The sequence below is a fragment of the Ranitomeya variabilis genome, chromosome 2 (genome assembly GCF_051348905.1).
Source record: "Ranitomeya variabilis isolate aRanVar5 chromosome 2, aRanVar5.hap1, whole genome shotgun sequence".
In the NCBI taxonomy this organism is placed as follows: Eukaryota; Metazoa; Chordata; class Amphibia; order Anura; family Dendrobatidae; genus Ranitomeya; species Ranitomeya variabilis.
The window spans coordinates 66,038,088-66,052,500 of record NC_135233.1 but is presented as its reverse complement, the minus strand read 5'-3'; the positions used below and the strand labels follow the sequence as shown (position 1 = coordinate 66,052,500).

Below are 14,413 nucleotides of genomic sequence, written 5' to 3'. Positions count from 1 at the left end.
AGCTGTCAGCTTTAGCAAGGCTGGTTGTCAAAAATGTAGGGGACCCCACTTTATTTAATTGATTTAAAAAAAAAAACATTGAGGGGAACCTCTATTCTTGATAACCAGCCTTGCTGAAGCTGACAGATGGGAGTTGCAGACCCCAGCTATGCGTTATGCCTGACTGATTAGAGAAAATACAGGGGGACCCTCGCCAGATTTTTTATTTATTTATAGCACAGGCGGCCGGTGATGAATACTCCCATCAGCCGCTCCTTCTCTCACTGTCATTGGCGGCAACAGGTGTAGGCTGATGGGAGTAATAGTCCCATCAGCTGCAGCCTGCTGTCATTGTTCTCCCTTAAATATAACTCTCACCATTCTCCTCTGCTCACGTTGATCATCGGCAGAGTAGGGGAGAATGATGAGAGCCGTCTTCAGCACCCGACGCCGGGGAACAGGACTTACTGTACTACTTCTTCCCTGGCGCGGGTGCGTGTCAGACGGATTACATCCAAGTGTTTCATCTGTTTGCACGTGTGGGACGTTTTGCAGGCCATGCTGATGGTAAAAAACGGACATGTCAGCGTGGTTTGCCAACGGACACACGGTCCGTGGAAACACACTGAGATGTGCACAGATCTGTTCACTTAAATGGGTCTACGTGTGGTAAGTGTCTCCGGTACTTGTGAAAACGGTCGTCGTCAGACATACGTGTGAAAGAGGCCTAATATAGTAATTCAATAGTATAAAGCAACATACTACTACCAAACTAGTAAAGATTTTTTTTTTACCTGAATTCTTTGAACAAGAGATTTAGTTTCCTTGACTGATGCACATCCAGAAATGTCCAAGACTTCAGATGTCAACCTCCCATCAAGCATGTCTCTCAGAGAAGAAAACCTATTTACTTTCACTTCATCATAGTTAAAAACATCAAATATATATTTCTGGTCTTTGGGGCCATCATCAGAGACTCTGCTTTTTGTTTTGGCACCAGATCCTTGATCCTTGTCACCTACAGTCATGGACAGGTCCTTCAAATGAGTAGCTAGAGTCTCCAACTCCTTCAGAGTTGGTGGTAAGGACAGATACTCCTCATCAGTGTCCAGGTCTTTGTGGAGTGGAAGAACACTGGTTGTAGATAAAAACTGTCCTGACCGGTGAGAATAACCTCTGGAGGACTCATCTTCAGAGAATATCTTATCAATCACATCATATTTGGGGGGAGGAAGGCTAGTGGTGGACACTTTGGCAAGATCCAACTTACTGGGATAAGGTGAGAACTCCCCACACAAAGTCACATTCGAGGACCCTGGTGGGTTTTGTAATCCATGATAATCAGTTCTTTTCAGTAGAGGTGTAGAAAAGGCAAATGGCAAACTCGGATTATTGGCATGTAAGTATCGATCAGTCTTTACTTTGTGGTCGTCTCTATAAGTACAAGCGAAAGAACCAAACTTACTGTCACAAGAAGCATTATAGCTATCGAGGTCAATGCCAGAGTCATGTAAAAAAGCATCGGCCTCATCCTCCTCATCTCTATTAAGGAAATACTTTGGATTCAAGGGATATGTATAATCTAACAAGTCCTGATACTCTTTATTTGGATCCCAGTGAGGGGACGTTCGGTCAGGGCGAGGAGGGAGCGTGTTTGGAATTGCACAGGCCCAATATTGTTCGGCTAACGTCTGGGACTTTTCATAACAACTGATATTGTTAAAATTAGATTTTAAAGATCTACATGCCCCTAAATGTGGCCTATACTTAGAATGTGCCACTGAAATATCACACGCAGAGCATGAAGAGTCTAAAATAGTCCTCGATCTTGGTCTGTCCTGCTGAAGATCATCACTGTCCTCAGACATTGTCCTTGTAGGCTTTGCTCCTGAAGCTTTATGTTCTGGGCTGTATATGTTCTGATAACCGGATGCATATGATGAGAAGCTCTTCTCTCTACATGAAGCCATGTTCATTAATCTGGAATATCTTCTCTAGGCATAATATAGCCTATCTCCTCCCTGCAAGGTAAAATGAAGCAGTACATACTCAGATAATCAATCTTACACAAGAGTTAAAAAGGGGTTTGAAAAAGTAAGAAACTGGTAGTTTTGTAAAGGTTGGACACCATCAATCAGAATGATGAGGTTCCTCTTATTTCAACTGAACAACAAAAAAACCTACGATCAATAACCATTATTCATCAAACACTGATGGTCTATGTCTTACTATAGGAATTTGTCAGCTTTCCTCTATTTTACTAAATGACTGTAAAAAATATCAATTCTGGAGCACATTTTCTCAAAAGTCTATAATATGTGGTTACTCATAAGAAACCCACCTGAAAAAGCCCTAAAAAGAACATTAAAAGACTGTACACGTGCTTTTCTTTGGAAAAACGACTTGCTGTGCACATTTGCATGCTTCTGTGCGTCTCTTAACAGCTTCAGGTTTCTAAAAACGACCAACCGTCTGAACCGTCGTTCAGGCGGCTTCAATAGAGAAGTCGCTCTGTACTTTAGAAGTCAATGGGAAGGCTCAAAAAACACCAGGAAGATGCCCTATAGCCTTTACTAACGTTTTTTCCTCAGAAACCGCTAGCTATTTCTTGTTGAATGGAAATAAAAAAAAACACCAAAAATTTAAATAAGAAACATGACCCAAAACTCTAAAAAACACATCAAACAAGAGCTTAATAAATGACTAAAACGACAAATAAAAAGGATGCTTCTACAACAAAAAACGTTGATGCGTCTCGACGCATTTTTCTCTTGGAAAACATGTCCGGTTCATCCGCGTGTAGAAGACATTTGTGCGCCAATGCCCTTAAAGGGGTATTCCCATCTCCAAGATCCTATCCCAATATGTATTAGATTTAATAATAACAAAAATAATAATAATAAATAATAATATTAGCAAATACCTCCAATTAGAAATGTAGTAAAGTTTTTCTGATTTGCTATGACTCTTTCCTCATGTGCAGGCATTGCAGGACCTTGGCATTTACTAATATTATTATTATTACAACTACTACATATTGGGATAGGATCTTGGAAATGGGAATACTTCTTTAAGGCCCCCGTACACATATAATGGATGGAGAGGAATCCGGTAGTTGGAATTTAATAACCCAATCTTTGTTCTGTGGGCAGCTTTAGTTTTAGAGGGTGAATGGTGGCTCAGTGGTTAATACTGTTGCCTTACAGAGCTGAAGTCCTGGGTTCAAATCCCACCGTGGACAACATCTGCAAGGAGTTTGTATGCTCTCCCAGTGTTTGTGTGGCTTTCCTTCGTGTTCTCCGGTTTCCTTCCACACTCCATAGACATACTGGTAAGGAATCTAGATTGTGAGCCCCAATGGGGACAGCGATGTTAATGATAAGTAAAGTACTGTGGAATTAATGGCGCTATATAAGTCAGTAAAATAAACCCATTTCTATACCTTCCAAATGCCAAAAAGGTTGCACAGACAAGGTTGGTCTTGATGAGGCATAAATGTCATTAAGTATTTTTCAAAACTTTAATAAAATGTTTTGCAGGAAAGAGTTTGTGAAATAAAGATGGGAGTACACGGCTATGGAATATGCCGCTATATAGGAAATAAAGGAGGCGCACAGTCCAGTTCAACATGTCACCAGCTCAGTAGGAATTAGAGAATGCAGTCTCTCTGCTCCTCACTAAACTTCGAGGAGGTCTCCTGCTATTTGGGTCCTTGTCAAACAAGTTCAAACAAAATCCAACCATGTCAGCGAGATAAAACATTACTTATTAATTTTCTGCATCAAACCTGTGGAACGACTGAACCGTGAAGCCAGCAAGTGCGGACACAGCTAATATAGACCTCAGGTGCCTTATCTCAAAGCTGTCCATACACATAGACCTCAGGTGCCTTATCCTAAAGCTGTCCATACACATAGACCTCAGGTGCCTTATCCTAAGGCCGGGGACACACTGGTGCGAGATACGGCCGAGTCTCGCTGGTTAAAAGCAAGCTGTGGCACCTGCACTCCGGAGCGGAGCGTGCAGCTGCATAGCAATACATGGAGCAGCACGCTCCGCTCCGGAGTGCAGGTGCCACAGCTTGCTTTTAACCAGCGAGACTCGGCCGTATCTCGCACCAGTGTGTCCCCGGCCTAAAGCTGTCCATACACATAGACCTCAGGTGCCTTATCCTAAAGCTGTCCATACACATAGACCTCAGGTGCCTTATCCTAAAGCTGTCCATACACATAGACCTCAGGTGCCTTGTCCTAAAGCTGTCCATACACATAGACCTCAGGTGCCTTGTCCTAAAGCTGTCCATACACATAGACCTCAGGTGCCTTATCCTAAAGCTGTCCATACACATAGACCTCAGGTGCCTTATCCTAAAGCTGTCCATACACATAAAATACAGAACCGGCCGACCGTTCCATGTGTATGGGGATTTTCAGAGTCCCCTCCATGTCAGATGTTCATAGAACACAAGGGCGGATCATGGTTAGTGTCACTATCTGCGAAGTACCTCGAGATAGCTGACGGCACATTATGTAATCATGGAGGAGGCCATGTTTGCTCTCAGCTTATCACCTTCTATCCTCACAATGTAGTCCACAATAACAGAATACCACATTATAGCATGGAGGAGGAAGAGGACAAGAAAACCATTGTTCTGTCCTTGATGTCAATGGGGCAGTTTTACTGATAAGGAATAGGGCTGTGGTAATATAATGATACACCACACACACTTGCTGAGCAGGAAATAACTGGTGCTATTGTCTGTAGGAGCTTAAAGGTACCGTCACACTCAGCAACTTTGCAAAGAGAACGACAACAATCCGTGACGTTGCAGCGTCCTGCATAGCGATCTTGTTGTGTTTGACACGCAGCAGCGATCTGGATCCTGCTGTGCCATCGCTGGTCGGAGCTAAGGTCCAGAACTTTATTTAGTCGCCAGGTCGGCGTGTATCGTCATGTTTGACATCAAAAGCAACGACGCCAGCAACGAGCATAGGGGGCGTCTCCTTCTAGCCAGTCTGTACACTCCGGCTGTTTGACATGGAGCTAACAACCAGCGAGAATGAGAAGTGAGTCGCCGTTACGTCACTGGATCGCTCCTGCATCGTTCTGGAGCTGCTGTGTTTGACGTCTCTACAGCGACCTAAACAGCGACGCTCCAGCGATCTAGTTTAGGTCGGCTCGTTGTCTATGTCGCCGAGTGTGACGGTACCTTAAGGGTCCTCATACACAATAGAGAGCTGCTGGCCAAACCATCATACAGCCAAGAGCTCTCTCCCGACTCCTCCATACATAGGAGCACTGGCTCCAGCCAGCCATACACATTAGATGGCTCTTAGATGAATGATGCTTGGGCCGATTGTCAACCGACAGCCATCTCATCCAACTCCCCCATACAAAGGAGCTTCAGGCCAAACCCTCTTGTGTTCTCTATGAGATAACCACTGACTGACATGTTGGCCAGTGGCTTATCTCGGGGAGTATAATCGACATTTCTCTCGACCATCAGTTGACCTAAACGGGCCCCATACATATTAGATAGCGCCGGCCGAACCATCAACCAAACCATCATTCAGCCAACAGCAGTCTCCTCCATTAACAGGAGTGTTTTATTGGTTGAGCGCTCCTGTGAGATCTACCACAGAGCACTGACAGACTCGCTTTATCTTGCTGAGGAACAAAATGATCAGCAATCCAATCCTTATGTCTCCCAACATCATCTGTCAAGAGCCCCATATAGATTAGATAGCTGCCCAATCTCCACGATATCGGCGGGTTCGGCCGATGGTAGTCTAATGCGTATGTGGAGCTTTAAAGAGGCCTATAAATAAGATTAATGTCAGGGGCTTCTGCAACCCACTATCTATGGGGACCTTCTGACTATTCCCCGATGGCAGATATCAAGAGAAAAAGAAGATTGCTCCATTTGAACGTGCCCAACGCTTTGTTTCTCTCTGCCAGAAATGTCTTGAGGTCGCTTGCCTGCTCCTGCCATATTGAATATACATGAATGCTCGGCCAGTGTACAGAAACCATCATAGTCTGAGTGAATGACAAATGGCAGATTACATTTTCTATAGTTTTTACCAGTTTGCCTTTAAAGCGAACCTGTCACCCCCAAAATCGATGGTGAGGTAAGCTCAACATCATCAGGGGCTTATCTACAGCATTCTGTAATGCTGTAGATAAGCCGCCGATGTAACCTGAAAGAAGAAAATGGGTATTATACCTACCGATAATTCGGTTTCCAGGAGTCCATCCTGACAGCACGCTGGAGGACGTCCTCCTCCTCCTTGCTGGGACAGGAAACAACACGAGAGGTTAAAAGGTCCCACTCCGCCCCCTTTCCTTTAGTGTTTTGACAAGTACCACACCATGGATAGATACCATTTGAATTTATTTAACCAAATCACATTTACAGCATATGACATAGTATACATAGGGGGGGAAGTAACGGTGCTGTCAGGATGGACTCCTGGAAACCGAATTATCGGTAGGTATAATACCCATTTTCCAGGACGTCCCCCTGACAGCACGCTGGAGAATACCAAAGAAACTCCTTTAGGGTGGGACAACTGCCTGGAGAACCTTTCTCCCGAAAGACATTTGTTGGTTTGCTAACACATCTAGTTTGTAGTGTTTACAGAATGTGTTCACACTGGCCCAAGTTGCAGCTTTACAGATTTGTTCTAATGATGCCCCTGCCCGTTTGGCCCATGACGCTGAAATGGCCCGAGTTGAATGGGCTTTTATTCCCACAGGACAATCTACCCCTTCTAACGCATAGGCTTTAGAGATTACTTTAGTGATCCATCTAGCTATAGATGTTTTGGATGCTTTTTTACCCCTATTTTTACCTCCAAAAAGGACAAAAAGATTGGGATCTTTTCTCCAAGTACTACTGGCCTCTAAATAATCTAGTACTGCCTGTCTGACATCAAGAGAATGTAAAGATTGTTCTTTTGTATTAGAGGGTTTATTGCAAAAGGAGGATAGAATTATTTCCTGATTTCTGTTTTGTACTGAAGCTACTTTGGGAATAAATGATGGATCTAGTTTTAAGATTATATGATCCTCACGAACCTGGAGGTACGGGTCCCTAATTGACAGGGCTTGTATCTCTCCTACTCTTTTGGCCGTTGTAATAGCTACCAAAAAAGCTGTTTTCCAAGTTTGTATTGCAATGGGCATGTCACCTTTAAGGATAAAGGGATCTTTACATAGGGCTCTGAGCACTAAATTTAAATCCCAAGGGGGAGTTAATTGCCTAATTGTGGGGCGCAATCTCTGGACCGCTTTTATGAATCTGATTATCCAAGGGTGAGAGGCCAACGGATAGTCCAGGAATGTGCTAAGCGCCGAAATCTGCACCTTAAGGGTACTAGGTCTCAGCCCCATATTGAATCCAGATTGGAGAAAATCCAGAACTCTGGGAACATCCGGGTTCTCTGATATCACGGCCGACCTGCCACCTTTCATACAGAATTTCTTCCAAATTTTGCAGTAAATAGATGATGTTACTGGTTTACGACTAGCTTGGATTGTTGAGATGACTTCATCAGATAGCCCCCGCGATTTCAAGATGTCCCTCTCAGGATCCATGCTGAAAGGTGCAATCGTTCTGGGTTTTGATGTAACACAGGTCCTTGATGAATGATGTCCTTCCATAGAGGAAGACTGACTGGACTGTCCATTGTCATGGCTCCTAACAACGGAAACCAGCTCCTTCTTGGCCAGAATGGCACTACCATCAGAACCGTTGCTTGGTCTTCCTGAATCTTCCTGAGTACCCTCGGAATGAGTGCTATTGGAGGAAATACATAAGATAGTGGTTCGATCCATGTTTGACTCAAGGCGTCGGCTGCTTCCGGCATGTCCGTAGGGTTGAGGGAATAGAATCTGGCCACCTTCGAATTTTTTCTTGTAGCGAATAGATCTATGCTGGGAGTCCCCCAGCGATGACATAATTGTTGAAATATTTCTTGATTTAATTCCCATTCTGTGGGACAGATTTCTTTTCTGCTCAAATAATCTGCCAGGACGTTTTGAGATCCCTCTAAGTGGACTGCTGTGATTGACAGGACTGTGTTCTCTGCCCAAAAAAATATTTTCCGTGCCAATTCCTGAAGTGGTTTGTGTCTGGGACCTCCTTGATGTCTTATGAAGGATACCGCTGTCATGTTGTCCGTTAGGATCTTCACATGCTTGTTTTTCAAGCGGGAGTGATTCCTTCTTAGAGCTTCCCAAATAGCGTAAAGCTTTCTGTAGTTTGAAGATCTTTGACTGATGTCTTTTGGCCACCTGCCCTGGATAAATGATCCTTCTAGATGGGCTCCCCAACCCCACTGGCTGGCATCTGTAGTGATCACCACGCAAGGGGTCAAGGTCCCTGGAACCCCCAGTCTTAGGTTGCTGTATTGTGTCCACCAGTGCAATGACTTTTTTACTGCCTTTGATAGGTGGATTATTCTGTCCAGCGATGACTGACGTCGATCCCATGCCGAGAGAACCTGATCCTGTAACAATCTTGAGTGAGCTTGTGCCCACCTTACACAAGTGATACAGGCCGTCATCTTCCCTAAGACCTTCATGGCCCATCTTATGGTAACCTGACGCTTTAGGAATTCCATGATTAATGCTCTTATTGACACCTGCTTTTCTCTTGGCAGAAAAGATTGTCTTGTGGTGGCATCTAGAAGAACTCCCAGAAATACCTTCCGAGATTCGGGTTTTATGTGTGACTTCTCTTGATTTACAACCCAACCTAGATATTCTAGGACTGCAATGGCTCGATCCCTGTGTAGGATTAAGATGTTTTTTGTTCTGGCTACCAGCAGAAAATCGTCCAAATAAGGAATTATTGTAATTCCTTCATTTCTTAAGTATGCCACCACTTCCGCTACCAATTTTGTAAATATCCTCGGTGCTGACACCAGGCCGAACGGGAGACATTGAAATTGAAGGTGGCAGGTTTGGTCCGGAAATTTTACAGAAAACCTCAGAAGCTCCTGAGATGTTGCATGGATTGGATTGGAACCTGATGATACGCGCTCTTTAGGTCGAGCGTACACATTACAGCATCTTTGTCTATGAGGTGGACAGTTGTTTTTATTGATTCCATTCTGAATCTTTTGTATTTTACATAGACGTTCAAGGGCTTTAGGTTTATTATTGTGCGTGTTTCTCCCGATGGCTTTGGAATTGAAAATAGTGAAGAGTAGTGACCTCTGGCTATTTCTGTTGTTGGAACCCGCACTATAACCTGAGAACTGAACAGCTTCAGAATGTCTATGAACATTGGTGAATTTTTTGCCACCTTGGTAGGTGGGATACACCTCTGTGGTGCCGGGGATACGAGCTCTATCCTGTAACCTTCCGAAATAATTTTTAGGACATAGGCATTTTTTGTGACTTTTTTCCAGTTGTCCAGAAAAAGACTGAGCCTGCCCCCTATACCTATGGCGTCATTGTCTCCTAGATCTAGGGCTTGACCCAAACAGGGAATTTCTTCCCCTTCGGTTCTGATTATAGGCTCATCTATAGGCACCTCTGCTGGATCTCCACTGTTCTTTATAGTCCGTCTGTTTGCCTCTATAGGAACTTCGAGGTGGGGGTCTCTTCCGAAATGGCTGAAATTTTTTCGGTTTTTTCTCAGGGAAACCTTTTTTATTATCTGATGCAGATTCAAGAATGTCGTCTAAGGCCTGTCCAAATACTTTGGACCCTGAAAAGGGAATAGCACATAACTTGTTTTTTGATGCATTATCTCCTGACCAAGATTTAAGCCATATAGCTCTATGAGTTGCATTAGATAATGAACTATTCCTGGCTGCAAATCTCACGGATTCTGCTGACGTGTCCGCCATAAAGGCTGTGGCAGACTTTATGATGGGTAAGGAAGAAATTATATCGGCCCATGGGGTTTTATTCACCAAATGTTCCTCTAACTGCCCCATCCACAAATACATTGATCTAGCCACTGACGTGGCTGCAATGTTGGCTTTTATCTGTGCTGCCGACGTTTCCCACGAACGGCGCAACAGAATGTCTGCTTTGCGGTCCATAGCGTCTCTGAGACTAGAAGAGTCCTCAAATGGAATAGCCGTTTTTTTAGTAACTTTGGCTATGGGTACGTCAACTTTCGGAATTTCCTCCCATGACTTGATATCCTCCGGATCAAATGGTAGACGACTTTTAAATTCCCGAGACACTATCAGTCTACATTCCGCATCCTTCCATTCTTGCAATATCATCTGTTTTAGGTGGTCGCTTACAGGGAATACCGTCTGTTTTTGTGACGTAAGCCCTCCAAACATCAAATCCTGTCTGGACTTTGGCCGCGGCTCTTCTTTCATCTGCATCGTATTCCTCACCGCTTGCACTAAATCTTCTGTCTCTTCCACGGGAAATAGAAACTTTCTTCCTTGATCCTGTTCCTTTCGTGATCCGAACTTCTACCGTCTGACTCTTCTTTAGATGAAGCCTCTACCTCGTCCTGGTCTAGGTCCATCCGTGGTCTCTTGCGACCCCGACCTGGGCTGGAAGGGTACCGCTGTGTCATGGTAGCTAATGAATTCTGTACCTCTTCCCGAATTAAAGATCTCATTTCGGATAATAATGACGGTTGCTCCTCTCTTACAACTCTAGAGATGCAGGCTCCGCACAACTCCTTTTTATGTGCTTCTAGCAACTTTACATTACATATGGAGCATCGTCTGGACTTTGTCAGTGCCTTGCCTGACTTTTTTGCCACTGACAGGGATGTTTAAATATAAATATACCATAGAAATAGCACATCTCCTGCCAGATATACATATAGGGATTTAGCAGCACTGCTGCACTTACCCCTTGTCTCTGGCATTGCAGACCTCCTTTCCGGCTCGCCTGTGAATGTGCGTCCTGGTTCACTGTAGCGTTTGCCGAGTAGAACGCTGGACGCCCATTTTCATATCCGGCGCCTTTTTATAGACGCTTCAGCGTTCCACACTGTGGAACGCATGTTCTGCCGCTGAATCCGCCGGAAATGACGCCGCTGACGTCACCGGAAGTGACGATATACACTTACTTCCGCGTTCCACGCAGTGGAACGCACGCTGAAGCCGGGAGGTTCTGCCGTCCCTGCATGCTCGTATGAGAGCATGTGGACCTATGCGCCTTTCCACCTTCCTGGCGCCGGCGCCTCTTGAATTTCCTGGCGCCCGAGCCGAGAGCCTCCCCCTGGGAGGAAGCGGCTCACCCAGGAGCGCGTCCGCTCGACTGGTCTCTGGGCACAGGGACTCCCACCCGGGAAGTATGTGCCCTGGGCTATCGACGAGGGGGAAGGATATTGGACCAGCCGCACGATCCCCCTGAGCCCTCCGGTCCGGAAAGCTTCTCTCGTGTGTCCCTCCATGCAGGGACAGGAAAAACACTAAAGGAAAGGGGGCGGAGTGGGACCTTTTAACCTCTCGTGTTGTTTCCTGTCCCAGCAAGGAGGAGGAGGACGTCCTCCAGCGTGCTGTCAGGGGGACGTCCTGGAAAAAGACGTTAGATTATACTCACCCAGGAGCGGTCCCACTGCGATGGGCGTCTCAGGTCCGGTACAGTGCCTCCCATCTTCATTCCATGATGTCCTCTTCTGGTCTTCGCGCCGCTACTCGGGCGCAGGCGTACTTTGTCAGCCCTGTTGAGGGCAGAGCAAAGTACTGCAGAGCGCAGGCGCCGGTAAGGTCAGAGAGGCCCAGCGCCTGCGCACTGCAGTACATTGCTCTGCCCTCAACAGGGCAGACAAAGTACGCCTGCGCCGAAGCCGCTGAGACCAGAAGAGGACGTCATGGAATGAAGATAGGAGGCGCCGGAGCGGACCTGAGATGCCCATTTGACCGCGGACCAGCAGTGGGACCGCCCAGGTGAGTATATTATAAACTCTTTCTCCTCTTTCAGGTAACATCGGGGGCTTATCTACAGCATTACAGAATGCTGTAGATAAGCCCCTGATGACGTGAGCTTACCTCAATATCGATTTTGGGGGTGACAGGTTCCCTTTAATCTATTAGAATGTAAGCCCGCAAGGGCAGGGTCCTCGCCCCTCTGTATCAAACTGTCATTGTTAGTTTGTTTACTGTAAGTGATATTTGTATTTTGATGTAACCCCATGTACAGCACCATGGAATTAATGGTGCTATATAAATTATTAATAATAATAATAAATAATTAATTCACAAATAGTCACAATAGAGCTATTATGCCTCCTGTTTCGTGTTCGTCACAAGTGACACATGTTCTACAATCATGGCCCGAAATTGTATTACTGATCCATGTTGTAATATGCTCAGAAATCTATTGGTCTATTTCGTTCCTCTTTGTGCCTACAATTAACAGTGTCGTCTTTTATCACATGCCATATACAATGATGTTCTTCTTTGTTTCTATGAAAAAAGAGGTGCTGCATGGAGGCGTCATATAGTACTAGGTCTGTATGGCTCATCCTGCTTGCCTAAAATTATACAGCAATGAGTTAGAAAAGTGTCACTGCACAACTAGACAAAGCAGCCTTTCAGAAGTTAAAAGGGGTGGTCTCTGGGCAGTACAGTGGCTCAGTGGTTAGCACTGCACTGTGGCTCAGTGGTTAGCACTGTTGCTTTGCCAATCAGACGTCCTGGTTTCAAATCCCAAGGACAAAATCTGCAAAGAGTTTGTATGTTCTCCCTGTGTTTGCGTGGGGTTCCTCCGGGTTCTCCGGTTTCCTCCTAAACTACAAAGACATCCTGATAGGGAATCTAGATTGTGAGCCCCAATGGGGACACTGATGGTGACATTTCTAGAATATGTTGGTGTTATATAAGCAAGAGTAATATAGCGGGGGGCAGTGTGTTCCTACAAATCTGGGGGGCAATGCGCTCCTGAAGATTGACAGTTCGAGCCAATGGCATGGTAATGTTGCCTTAAGCCTGACCTGTGCACTGGGCCATGCTGGATTCACCCAGCGTCAGTGACCCTGCACTCTTCTAATGCTGCGGAGGCAATAGACAGCTTTGCCTCCGCAGCATTAAAAGAGTGCAGGGTCACTGACGCTGGGTGAATCCAGCGATCCTTCCAACTTCAGAGCTGTAAAGCAAAGAGATTGCTAGCGCACGCCTTTCCTAGGAGACAGGCCACCTCTGATAAGTCTACAGCCAACGCTGCTGTCTAGGTAACGAGCAGGAAACTATACAATTCAAAATCCCTGTGTTCTAGAGAACCGAGAGGATTTTTAACCAGAGGTAAATTGTAGAGTTGCTTGTTTTGACAAGAATTTTGCAATTATTCCAATTTAAAAAGTTAAGAATATGCCCTTTAAAAGGGATCTAAGAATTGATAGGCCATTAATATAAAACTGCAATGAATTGTTGCGGGGTTTTGTGGCCGTTTCATCGCTTACATTTCTCCCGTACTTTTCATAGTGGCTGAATTTAGTTGTGCAGATCGGTCCTATCTAAACGTATGAGCAGCGCTCGGTGACATAACATTAGACTTATGTAGGGTGATGGCACACACCCAATGAATGGAACATTCAGATCATCCCTTCACTCACCAAATCATGGTTTTGGTTAAAATCGCCCATTGTCATCAACTTTAGCCTAATGAGGCCACTGTTACATTTACAATTGTTTCGTCTTGAGCAGGAAATGCCCTTGCAGGTTGATATGACTGTGCTGGGAGAAATCAATGCATTCCTACATTACACTACTGGAGGTTTCCAGTTACATAGGAAACTAGATGTGAAGGTAAAGGAGGTGAGAAAGCAGAAATCACACCCAGTCCATCATCATACAGCAGAAAAAAAAAATCCAACTGGCTCAAAATTTTTGCAAGTTGCTTGTGGCACCACGCAAGTCCTAATTTGCCCCCATTTAACAGCATCATGCTGCAATGTAGCACTCACAGAGTGATTTTTGGCAGCTCGATCCCTATAAACAGCAGCCTGTATCCTGACGACCATTTTGCAGGGTATATGTTGATTTCTCACACTATAGGGCGGACATTTATCACTGCATCAATGCCAACATTTTTGCAACATTCTATTGTCATCAATTAATCAGCCAATTTTATCAACACCAGGTTTTTCAGTATCTGCGGCAAAACATAAACATGATCAGAACAGAAGGCCCGGCTAACTTTTTGGTAACAAGAATGATATGTTTCTCGATTTCTATATGAAAGTCACAAAAAAGCAGCGTATTTTAGACAGGCCAGAGCCGTCCTTACAAATATAAAAGGCCATGGAATAAAAATATTTAGGCTGCAGTCATTTTTTAGCGTGCAGAAAATGTCACAATTTGCGCAAAAATTCTTCATTACGATGTGACTTTCGACACATTGGTCTCTCCCCCTTTTCTAACATTGTGTATTATTTAACAGAAAGTGATGTAAATTTTCCATTTTCAAAAGCTGTAAGAAACCGGAACGTCCCAGGTCG

The 14,413-nt window shown here is 44.8% G+C and overlaps 1 protein-coding gene across 4 annotated transcripts in view; it reads right to left on the bottom strand.

Moving 5' to 3' along the window:
- The window catches only part of CEP68 (centrosomal protein 68), a 36,586-nt gene that overhangs the window by 17,953 nt on the left and 4,220 nt on the right, over nt 1-14,413 (bottom strand). For all 4 annotated transcript variants that reach the window (XR_013221021.1, XR_013221022.1, XM_077282524.1 and 1 more), the window contains exon 2: nt 774-2,000. Coding sequence is in view for 2 of the 4 variants with exons in the window: in XM_077282524.1 (XP_077138639.1) it covers nt 774-1,955 (1,182 nt within the window). In the remaining 2 variants the exon portion in view is untranslated. The remainder of the gene's footprint in view (nt 1-773; nt 2,001-14,413) is intronic.